This window comes from Canis lupus, chromosome 1, assembly GCF_048164855.1.
Source record: "Canis lupus baileyi chromosome 1, mCanLup2.hap1, whole genome shotgun sequence".
Taxonomy (NCBI): domain Eukaryota; kingdom Metazoa; phylum Chordata; class Mammalia; order Carnivora; family Canidae; genus Canis; species Canis lupus.
Window position 1 is genome coordinate 88,606,598 of NC_132838.1, and position 12,394 is coordinate 88,618,991.

The 12,394-nt window shown below is 38.5% G+C and overlaps 1 protein-coding gene across 10 annotated transcripts in view; it reads right to left on the minus strand.

Annotated features, from left to right (window-relative positions):
* The window catches only part of CFAP95 (cilia and flagella associated protein 95), a 135,241-nt gene that overhangs the window by 53,970 nt on the left and 68,877 nt on the right, over positions 1–12,394 (minus strand). For all 10 annotated transcript variants that reach the window (XR_012036602.1, XM_072838570.1, XM_072838576.1 and 7 more), the window contains 2 exons: positions 4,637–4,755; positions 3,054–3,122 (listed from right to left, as the gene is read on the minus strand). Coding sequence is in view for 9 of the 10 variants with exons in the window: in XM_072838531.1 (XP_072694632.1) it covers positions 3,054–3,122; positions 4,637–4,755 (188 nt within the window). In the remaining variant the exon portion in view is untranslated. The remainder of the gene's footprint in view (positions 1–3,053; positions 3,123–4,636; positions 4,756–12,394) is intronic.

Below are 12,394 nucleotides of genomic sequence, written 5' to 3' on the forward strand. Positions count from 1 at the left end.
ACAACCAATACCAAGGAAATACAGATAATTTAAAAAACATATTATGAGCAACCATACGCCAATAAGTTAGAAATTAGGCAATCTAAAAGAAATGGACGCATTTCTGGAAAACCACAAACTACCAAATTTGGAACAGGAAGAAATAGAAGACCTGAACAGGCCGATACCCAGGGAGGAAATTGAAGCAGTCATCAAAAACCTCTCAAGACACAAAAGTCCAGGGCCAGATGGCTTCCCAGACAAATTCTATCAAACATTTAAAGATGAAACAATACCTACTCTACTAAAGCTGTTCAAAAAGATAGAAAGGGATGGAATACTTCCAAACTCATTCTATGAGGCCAGCATCACCTTAATTCCAAAACCAGACAAAGACCCCACCAAAAAGGAGAATTATAGACCAATCTCCCTGATGAACACAGATGCAAAAATTCTCAACAAGATACTAGCCAATAGGATCCAAGAGTACATTAAGAAGGTTATTCACCATGACCAAGTGGGATTTATCCCTGGGATGCAAGGCTGGTTCAACACTCATGAAGCAATCAACGTGATAGATCATACCAACAAGAGAAAAAACAAGAACCATATGATCCTCTCAATAGATGCAGAGAAAGGATTTGACAAAATACAGCATCCATTCCTGATCAAAACTCTTCAGAGTGTACAGGTAGAGGGGACATTCCTCAGCATCTTAAAAGCCATCTACAAAAAGCCCACAGCAAATATCATTCTCAATGGGGAAACACTGGGAGCCTTTCCCCTAAGATCAGGAACACGACAGGGAGGTCCAGTCTCCCCCCTGCTATTCAACATCGTACTAGAAGTCCTAGGCTCAGCAATCAGGCAACAAAAAGAAATAAAGGCATTCAAATTGGCAAAGAAGAAGTCAAACTCTCCTTCTTTGCAGTTGACATGATACTGTACATAGAAAACCCAAAAGACTCCACCCCAAGATTGCTAGAACTCATACAGCAATTCGGCAGTGTGGCAGGATACAAAATCAATGCCCAGAAGTCAGTGGCATTTCTGTACACTAACAATGAAACTGGAGAAAAAGAAATTAAGGAGTCAATTCCATTTACAATTGCATCCAAAAGCATAAGATATCAAGGAATAAACCTAACCAAAGAGGTAAAGGATCTATACCCTAAAAACTATAGAACACTTCTGAAAGAAATTGAGGAAGACACAAAGAGATGGGAAAAGATTCCATGCTCATGAATTGGAAGAATTAATGTTGTGAAAATGTCAATGCTACCCAGGGCAATTTACACATTCAGTGCAATCCCTATCAAAATACCATGGACTTTCTTCAGAGAGTTGGAACAAATCATCTTAAGATGTGTGTGGACATTGGGCTCCCTGCATGGAGCCTGCTTCTCCCTCTGCCTATGTCTCTGCCTCTCTTTCTCTCTCTGCGTGTGTCTCTTATGAATAAATAAAATAAAATCTTAAAAAAAAAAAAAGATTTGTGTGGAATCAGAAAAGACCCTGATTGGCCAGGGGAATATTATAAAAGAAAACCAGAGCCAGGTGCATCACAATACCAGATTTCAGGTTGTACTACAAAGCTGTGATCATCAAGACAGTGTGGTTCTGGTGGCACAAAAACAGACACATAGATCAATGAAACAGAATAGAGAACCCAGAAATGGGCCCTCAACTCTATGGGCAACTAATATTTGACAAAGCAGGAAAGACTATCCACTGGAAAAAGGATAGTCTCTTCAATATATGGTGCTGGAAAAATTCTTCTGCCACATGCAGAAGAATGAAACTAGACCATTCTCCTAAACTCAAAATGGATGAAAGATCTAAATGTGAGACAAGACTCCATCAAAATCCTAGAGGAGAACATAGGCAACACCCTTTTTGAACTTAGCCACAGCAACTTCTTGCAAGTACATCTATGAAGGCAAGGGAAGCAAAAGCAAAAATGAACTATTGGGACTTCATCAAGATAAAAAGCTTCTGCACAGCGAAAGAAACCGTCAAGAAAACTAAAAGAAAACCTACAGAATGGGAGAAGATATTTGTAAATGACATCAGATGAAGGGCTAGTATCCAAGATCTATAAAGAACTTCTTAAATTCAACAGCAAAGAAACAAACAATCCAATCATGAAATGGGCATAAAACATGAACAGAAATTTCACCAAAGAAAACCTAGACATGGCCAATAAGCATATGAGAAAATGCTCTGCATCACTTGTCATCAGGGAAATACAAATCAAAACCACAATGAGATACTACCTCACACTAGTGAGAATGGGGAAAATTAACAAGACAGGAAACAACAAATGTTGGAGAGGATGTGGAGAAAGGGAAACCCTCTTGCACATTGGTGGGAATGTGAATGGTACAGCCACTCTGGAAAACTGTGTGGAGGTTCCTCAAAGAGTTAAAAATAGAGCTACCCTATGACCCAGCAATTGAACTACTGGGAATTTACCCCGAAGATTCAGATGCAGTGAAACGCCGGGACACCTGCACCCCGATGTTTCTAGCAGCAATGGCCACAATAGCCAAACTGTGGAAGGAGCCTCGGTGTCCATCGAAAAATGAATGGCTAAAGAAGCTGTGGTCTATGTAAACAACGGAATATTGCTCAGCCATTAGAAAGGACAAATACCCACCATTTGCTTCAATGTGGATGGAACTGGAGAGTATTATGCTGAATGAAGTAAGTCAATTGGAGAACAAACATTATATGGTTTCATTCATTCGGGGAATATAAAAAACATTGAAAGGGAATAAAGGGTAAAGGAGAGAAAATAAGTGGGAAATATCAGAGAGGGTGACAGAACTTGAGAGTCTCCTAACTCTGGGAAACGAACAAGGGGTGGTGGAAAGGGAGGTGGGCAGGGGGTTGGGGCCACTTGGTGACAGGCACTGAGGGGGCACTTGACGGTATGAGCACTGGGTGTTATACTATATGTTGGCAAATCGAACTCCAATAAAAAAAGGTACAAAAAAATTATTTTCTCAGGATAAAGGAAAAAATAAAAAGAAACATTTTGTGCAGTCTGCAGTAGTTTAGGATCTACTAACATTTTGTACTGATCCGGTGGATGTCTAGTAAAGAGAGCTCCAAAGCCTGTAGTAGGCAATCCAGTGTCCCTGGAAACAAGACAGAAATTTTTAGAAAATATGTCAGGTGACATTATAAACTTTCAAAGCTATGTAAAACTAATTTGGGCTTGAAATTCTTCATCATTTTTAAAATTTTTTTTATTTTTTATTTTAATTCCAGTGTAGTTAACATACAGCGTCATATTAGTTTCAGGTACACTATACAGTGATTCAATAGTTCTGTACAAAGAAAGTACTATTTAGATTGTAGTTGGCTCATAATCTTGTTGTTCAGGCTGCTAAGACAGGGAGTGACAGTAGTACATATATGGCTTTAGGTTGGACTGATCAAACAAATGATGGCACTTGGTATTGGGAAATAGCTTGTGGTTTTATATTAATAATTGTAGTAATAAAATTGGTAGTACCTATAATTGAGGATATATCTGCTAAATGTAGGGGAAAAAATAGGTCAACAGAGCTGCATGAACTAGATTACTGGCTGGAGGTGGGTACAATTCAAATTGCTCCAGCAGTAACAAGTCAAGTACTTGCTTCAACTGTTGATTATGTGAGTAAGAATAACCATGAAGGTGGGAGTAGTCAGAAACTTATTTACTTGAGAAGATGCTATCAGGAGCAACAGTTATTAATGGTATTGGTCAGTTTCTGAATCCTCCCTCCAATTGTAACTTGTATAACCATGAAGAAAATTATTACAAATGCATGGGTGATTACAGCTGGGGCTGAATTTTTATGATAATTTTTTAAAGGACATTCATGTTTGCAACTTTCATGCACTTTGCAAAATAAAATGTCCCAATAGTAAATGAAAAATTCAGCATTTTTTCATTGTTTTGACTGCATTTTCCAACAATTACAACATAAGACAAAAATTTATGGAAAGACTTCCATGGAATTGCAGGGCGCCATGCTGCAGGACTACAGATAGGAGTAAGAAACAGTTCCGACTCTCACAGAACTATTTTGGAGGAAACACACATACATATAAATAATTAGAATGTAGTCCAACTGTTATGTAGAACATAAACAAAATGCTCAGAGGGCAAGAATATAAGAGCAATTTCTCTTGACCAATGACAGCTTACCTAATTCTTACTGCTTATTAAGTAATATTTCTATGTGCATTTCATACTTCTTTTCACCTAAACTTCAGAACAACCTATGAAGCAGATACTTTTATAATTCCCATTCTATAAGCTGACAAACTGAATCCTGTAGACACTATTGCACAAGAAAATTGTGGAGTTGGTGTTCAAACCTAAATAGAACACTGACCAGAAAAAAAATGCATAAAGAGGAAGTAACATTTTAGCTGGATCCAGAATGGTTAATGCTGATTGGCAAATAATTGAGGGAAAGGGAATTCCAGACAGAAGAAATGGCATGAACAGAAAGCATGGAAGCTTGAGATATGTTCATTTTGATCAATGCGTTCCTCCCATGTGTATCTGGGGCCACTATGCATCCTCACTACTCACTCATACAAATCCTTTCCTGCGTGTATATGTTCTGTAAGCAAAGGAAAGTATCAAGGATACCTTTCAATAATCCCAGAGCTCATTGTTTCATCATTCAATAAAGCCTTTTTCTTTATGTTAGCCAATTCTCTGTTTAAATAAACTTGTGCCATTTGTTCGTGTGTTTCTGATATCCAAACCTGGAAAAATAGAAATGACATTATGAGAAAAACAAATATATTGCCCAAAAAATGGTCAGTTACTGAGATATTTTTGTTGAAGTACATTCTGATTGTAATTATTGATGCTGTTGACATTAAAAAAAAATTAGTACTCTCTCATAGCAGTTCAACTCTTCCATCATAAATATGTGAAAATGGCCATTCCTTACTATGCATTATTGGAAAATGAAAAAATCAAATTGGTTGTTTCTATGAAATGCATTCAACTAAATACTAACTCTCTGTGCTTTTTACTTTTTTCTCAAGGTTAGTATATTTTAACTTCCCTAAGTAAGAAATCTTTGTAGCAATCACTTTGTAAATCACATCGGACTCAGATACCAGCACCACCACTACCTACATCATCCAATCTCTATCAGAGAATTACTCAATAAATTATCAAGTGATTATTACTATGAGAAAGACCTACAAATTTTAAGATATACTCAAACCAATTGAAGAAGCCTCATGAGTACTATCTTGGAAATCTTATGAACAAAAATGGATGCTGTGGATTCAATATTTTTCCCATTCTAAACTCTAGAAGATCATAAGTGTGGAGGTTCACAGCAGAGAAGCAGAACTCACCACCACCAAGACAACCCATTTCTTCCCCAAACCTGAAGACTAACTTCCCTAAGACATCCAATGAAGCCCTAGATCATATTAATCCCATCAGATTTTGTTTAAAAAGAGAGAGAAATCTTTGTTTAGATATTTGAAAACTTCAGCTGTAAGAGTATCATAGCTGTAGTCAAACACCTTTGGTCCACTTTGGGTTGGTATAATAAAGTTCTGCTACAACTAGGAAACTACCCTATTCAAAGCAATTTTAACTATAGTCTCTGGCCCTGGTTCCCTGCTCTACTCCATGGCTCTATAGATCCTTGGCTTCTCTAACAACTGCTCTCTAAGACCTCAACCTCCTGAATCATCAGCCACCCAACCCAATTCCCCAGCTTTGACTCCTATACCTTCTGCTCAACTACTCTTTCTCATAGATTCCCAGGTTCACAAGTCAATGGTAAGGGACACTGTATTAAGATTCATATTATATATTTTAATAAAAAATAAGACATTTCTTTTGGGAAAAAATTACTAGGCACCATTTTGTTTTAATGTGTAAGACTGACTGAAAAATTAACTTGAGATAATGTTCCAATCATTTCAGCAGTAAAATATTTTAATAATCAATTAATATCTTTGAAAATTATATGAATCAAAGATATTTTCAAATGATATAATGAGGAGTTAGAAAAACAGATAATAGCATTAATGGATTTAAATTTATCAGACATTGTATTGAGCACTTTATATGCATTATTTCATTAAATACTTAAAGCAACCCTATGAGTGTTGTGTATATCAATTATGGTTACAGAAAGAAAAGAACAATCAAATGAGGAACCGAGTAGGGTTTAATGAAGGATCTATTTATAAAAGTGTTCTCAGCATTCAGAAAATCAACAACATTGAAGCACCTGGAGGGTAGCAATTGTGGAGAACCATAGGGTAGAGTAGCTACTGGAACCTAGAAAGGCCTATAACTGTAACAAGAAGGTCACTTGGAGTTTCAGAACAGACACATAGTATCTTAGTCCATATTTGGATTGCCCTTACAAATGCCATAAACTGAGTGACTTATAAACAACAAAAATTTATTTCTCACAGTTCTGGAGGCTGGGAGGTCCAAGACCAAGGCCTCAGAAGTGCCTGGTGAGAGCCTGTTTCCTGGTTGAGGGACAGCCATCATCTGCCCTCACATGGCAGAAGGTCAGAGGAAACTCTCTGGGGTCTCTTTGATAAGGGCACTAATCCCATTTCTGAGGACTCTACCCTCATGACCTAATCATCCCCCAAATGCCTACTTCCTAATTTCATCATCCTGAGGGTTAGGATTTCAACATTTGAATTTTGGGGGGTTACAAACATTCAGTCTATAGCATATAACCAGTGCCAAACTATGGCCCTGTAGGGAGAAAAACACAGGAATAAATGTCCAAACTAACTCTCCTACCACCTCTGCTCACCTGGCAGTACCTTCTACAGACTAATCCCAACCAAAAGGCAGAAGGCAAGGAAGCTCACTGAAGCTGTCCATAAAGGTCAGCCTCCATGGTACAGAGCAGAGTTGAGAAGGGGGGAAAGTAGATCTGAAGGGAGAAAGAAAAAAAAAAAAACACTTGGAATAGTTCATCTTCATTTTAAGGAAGGAAAAACTGAGGCTGAAACAAAGTAAGCTAGACCCAGCTAAACCAGTGAGAAAGGAGATGTTCCACAATTCAAAACATGCAAGTCTGACTCCTTCATTCATCGATCCGTATCTATGAAGTGTCAGGCTAATGTTGTAAACAAACTCCAGAGACTTAACTCATGGGATAATGGTCATAACAACAGCGCATGGCTAGACACTATTCCAAATGTCTTCATACCAAATGTTCATGAAAATTCTATTATTCCCACTTCACACCTGAGGAAATAAAGAAATGGAAAGTTTCAGACTCTTGATCAAAACTGCAACCTGGTGAGTGGTAGAGCCAAGAATCAGAGAAGCCATCTGTCTCCACGACCCACTCTTAACCTGTTTCCTGTGCCAGGGGCAAATGCTGTCCCTCAATATTGGATCTCCCATCTTCATCAGTAATAGAACCCCAAAATTTTAGCTGGGCACCTGGTGTTTCAGACTACATTTTCTAGTCTCTTTTACTTAAAAAAAAATTTAAGTTTTTATTTAAATTCCAGTTAGTTGGGCAGCCCTGGTGGCTCGGCGGTTTAGCACCACCTTCAGCCCAGGGCCTGATCCTGGAGACCCGGGATCAAGTCCCGAGTCGGGCTCCTTGTGTGGAGCCTGCTTCTCCCTCTGCCTGGGTCTCTGCCTCTCTCCCTCTCTTTCTCTCTCTCTCTTTCTCTCTCCATGTGTCATGAATAAATGAATAAAATATTTTAGAAAAAATTCCGGTTAGTTAACATACAGCATACTATTAGCTTCAGGTGTACAATATAGTGACTCAACACTTGCGCATGACACCTGGTGCTTATCACAGCAAGTGCACGTCTAGTCTCCTTTATACTTAAATATGACCAGTGACTGATTCTGAACAATGAGCATAAATAGAAGTAATTTATACAACCTCCAGGAAAGGTCCTGCTTCTGTTTTTCTTTTACCTGCTGCATGAAATGTGGACATAGACAAGTATCTGGCAGCCATCTTGGGCTCTGCACAGGGATGGCAGGATAGAGAGCTGGAAGGAGCAGGTTTCTGACAAACTTTCATACTAGTCCTGACCTACTATCATCCAGACTTTTTACATGAAAGAATAAAACCTTATGTGAAGAACCACTGTTGATTTGTGGTTCCTGTTGCATGTGGGCAAACCTAATCCTACACCATTTTAATGTGAAAAATCACTTTGGTCTAGAAATGTTCATAACCTGACATAAGGGTGGATAATTTATAAAAGCACTGCCATATGTTTAAAAGTCTTTGGGGCTTTATATATATACGTGTACATATATATACATATATGTGTATATTTTTATCACAAACTGGAGATTGGCAATGTGGTTTGTGAGATAGCTAAATTAACATAGCACAAACTCCCAGGATAACCACTAAAACTTCCATTAAATTTGCATAATAAGATCTAGCTTGACTCAAATGGTAATATAAAAAAAATCTAATGTGTGTTTAGGAAGTTCACCTCATAACATCATTCTTATTCCCCATTTTCCTAAGTACCAATTTTTCTTAAAGTTCCAACTTCTAATCTTTCAATATGAACTCTTCCTCTCTGTGTGGCATTTGAGAAATCCCAGTAGTGGAATAGTGACTGATGCAGGAAAAGAGAAATTTATAATTCCCCCTCAAGTTCCACATTTGAGGGTAACCAGACTCTGCTGAGGATAACTTACCTCTAGAAGATTCATTTTAATTGATCACTAATTAATATTTCTTTTTTTTAAGGTTTTATTTATTTATTCATGAAAGACACAGAGAGAGAGAGGCAGAGACATAGGCAATGGGAGAAGCAGGCTCCGAGCAGGGAGCCCAATGTGGGACTCAATCCCAAGACTCCAGGATCATGCCTTGGGCCAAAGGCAGGCGCTCAACCACTGAGTCACCCAGGTGTCCCACTAATTAACATTTCTTTCTGGTGTTGCTTATAGGACCCCTAGAAAGCAGACTCCTCTGTTGCATACTGAAGGAAGTACAGATATGTTCTGGGTCAAGTTCCCTCTGTGATGCCACAGGGCTGCTTCAGGAGTAATCAGACCTCAGTCAACCATGTTCCCCAACTTCAGGGTAATACTCAAACTCCCTGCCCAATATCCTCAAGGCCCCAACTACAGCAGGAAATAGCTTATCCCCTGGGGAAAGGGAGTGGAGCTCAGCATGGAAATTCTCTCCAAATAACTCCTCCAAATTCCAAATACTCTCAGCCAGGTCTCTTCAATTTCAACCTTTTCTTTCTTTTATTAATCTTCAAGGTGGATGACAGACCAAGAGGCTTGGAATCAGTTACTGCCCAAATGCTTTGCCTGTTCTATGTGACAGATTTAGCATCTCACTTTGGAATAAAGAAGTTGGCATCTATTATATTAGATCTTCAGTCACAACTGAAGAGTTTTATTTTACCGTGTTAAATAGCACTTCCTCTACCAACTGTAGCTTTTTTTGTGCCCTTGCCAAAAGGTCATAATCATCAACAAGTAATATACAGACTTATAGAAAGTCTATCTTTAAAAAAGGATGATTGTTATTTCTCAGCAGCAGTTTTGCTCTTGGAAATTCTGGTTCTGTTTTCATGTCTAGGAGAACTCAGTAGTAGTTCCATATAGAGATTATTTAAAGGACCTCAGAGAATCAATTTGGTTCCCTCTCTATCATTATTTTGAACAACTGGAACTCATAGGGTATGATCAGAAAAATGATTTCATTCTGTTTTTTTTTTAATCTTTTCTTATAATCATCTCAGATATCAAAACTCTCTTTTAACCAAAACAGTCTCAGTTAACTAATGAATACTAGTAGAATAATCACAAGATGGCCTTTTAGTTGTCTTATTATCTGAAGGAAGGAAAGAACAGAGCAAGTGAAGAACTAGAAAACCAGCCAACCCTCCCCCACACAGACACACTTCCATCTACAGACTTCCCTAGCCTGGAGCAGACTAGCTGAGAAAGAGAAAATCTTTCACCTTAAGTGAAATGCATCATTTTGATGAGATACTTTAATTATTGAAATGGGACCAATAAACTTGTTATGATCAGAGAGTGACCATAAAAATTATAAAATCTGGGATCCCTGGGTGGCGCAGCGGTTTAGCGCCTGCCTTTGGCCCAGGGCGCGATCCTGGAGACCCGGGATCAAGTCCCACGTCGGGCTCCCGGTGCATGGAGCCTGCTTCTCGCTCTGCCTGTGTCTCTGTCTCTCTCTCTCTGTGTGTGTGACTATCATAAAAAAAAAATTATAAAATCTGCACAACATTTTATCCAGAGGTACAAAAAAGAACTCACTCTACAAAGTAGGGTGAATAGATAGTGGAGACAAAGAATACAGGTGTGTGTGCATCTGTGTGATTCCGTCTTTTGAGTGCCATTTGTTCAACATAACAGTAAACATGCTTCAGCAAACTGATATACTGAAAAATTAAAATCTAGTTTCTCTAAGAGTTAAATGAGGCATGACTATTCGCATAGAAAAAGAATTGTGAAGGAAAGTGATCAGATCAAAATGGCAGATGCCTACTTTCATTCCTGTCCCAGATCCCTAGAAATGACAGAGCAGATACACGCTTGAATCAATAAGCCCATGGCTGCATCAAGAGACACAGAAAGTACACTCAATTGGCCTAAATTTATACAGAATTCCCAAAACAGAAAGGCAGATGCATTTGTGCTGATGTTGGAAAAGATGATTCAAAGTAGATCCTTGAAAGGATGTTGGGATCAGTGGCATCAACTCCAAGCTCAGAGATTATGGAAACCATAAGCAAGAGGAGGTCCTGACTCCACTACCCACAAGCCCCAAACATCTTCCTTTTTCTGGTTTAAGTGGTTCTCCTCCAATGGCATTTAAAATTATTCCATTTACAAAAATGTGATCCATATGTCTCTTTCAGGTACTTAGATGTGAACGCAAGAAGCATCTGTAACTACAGTCTTATGGCCAAAATACTATTCTACTATGTGCCAATCAAAGAAAAAAAAACCTGAACCAATTAAGTAAATGATAATTGAATTTCTCAGATCTGGTATAATTATATCCCTTTATATCCCTTTTAGGGTCATTAATTTTTAAATGTCATATTTTCATCCACTACAAAGCTCATATTTGAGACCTACTTGGCTATTCTTTATCAACTCATTAAAAAAATGTAAGCGTACTTTTGTACTGTTCATTTATTTACCATTTTAAAGTCCAAAATGACTGTAATGCTATTAATACTAATCTTACCCTAATTTGCTCCTCCACATCCTGCTGTTAGTTCCAAAAATGCCTTGGCACTGATCCATTGACTGTATAAGAAAAATCTGTTTGGTAAAACCACTCATGGTTTTCCTTGTTGCTTTATGTCTGACAAGTTCTCATCTTCTATGACATAGTATCAAATGTACCCTGTACATAATTCTTCTCAGTTTTGAGGAAGTTTCCTTCCTCAATAGCAGCCTTAAATGCCAAATGGGACAGAGCCTTTGGTAGTGTTATGAGGACCCTTCAGTGAGGGACTTTACAAATGAAGGAACAATGATAGAAGTGCTCCTGAACATTTTAGTTTGCATGGGACTCATTCTGGTGTAGTTAAGCAGTGTCTGAATAAAGTTTAAACAAAATACCAAGACAAAATACTATAGTTTAACATACTATTTCCTGTAATTGCTTAGACTAGTAAAACAATCAGAGAAAGTCAGTGGTTTGAATGACTGCTCATTTGTGAAACTGCATGCACACAGCCCCATGTGGTCTCCTAAAGCCTTAAGGACCACAGGGGTAGGAATTCAATTACGCCACTACTGAAACCTGACTGGTATGTTTTCAGATTCCATGGAGGATGGTTCCTTTAGACTCAGCTGGAGAGCTTTGCTGTGGCTGCTGTGGCCACCTCCACTAGGAAGCCATCCCTGATCCTCCCCTCAACCCATTCCAGTTCAGGTGCCCCTCTCAGCATCTTGATCTTCTTCTTTCTATCATAACATCCATCATACACTTTGTCACTGTGGTTGTCCACTTGCACTTTTTCCACAAGCCTGTGAGTTCCTAATGTACAGTGACCTTGTTCTGAATTATGTTTCTTACCCCAGCACTTCACAAAATAATGGGGCCTCAATATATATTTGTGGAATATAGTCATTCTTCCTTCCCTCCTCCTTTCATCTTTACTTCCCTTCCTTCCTTCTTGCCTTTTCTTCTTTGTCTTTTTCCTTCTTTCTTTCCTTCATTCTTCTTTCCTTCCACAAGTATTTATTGAGGACCTGCTCTGTGCCAGGCACCATTCTAGGAAGTGGAAATACAGCAGAGAACAAAACAAAGTCCCTCCTCTCATGGAGCTTGCATTCTAGCCAAGGGATGCAGACAATTCACAACTAGGAAGTCTTAAATCTATCCAGTGATTTAAA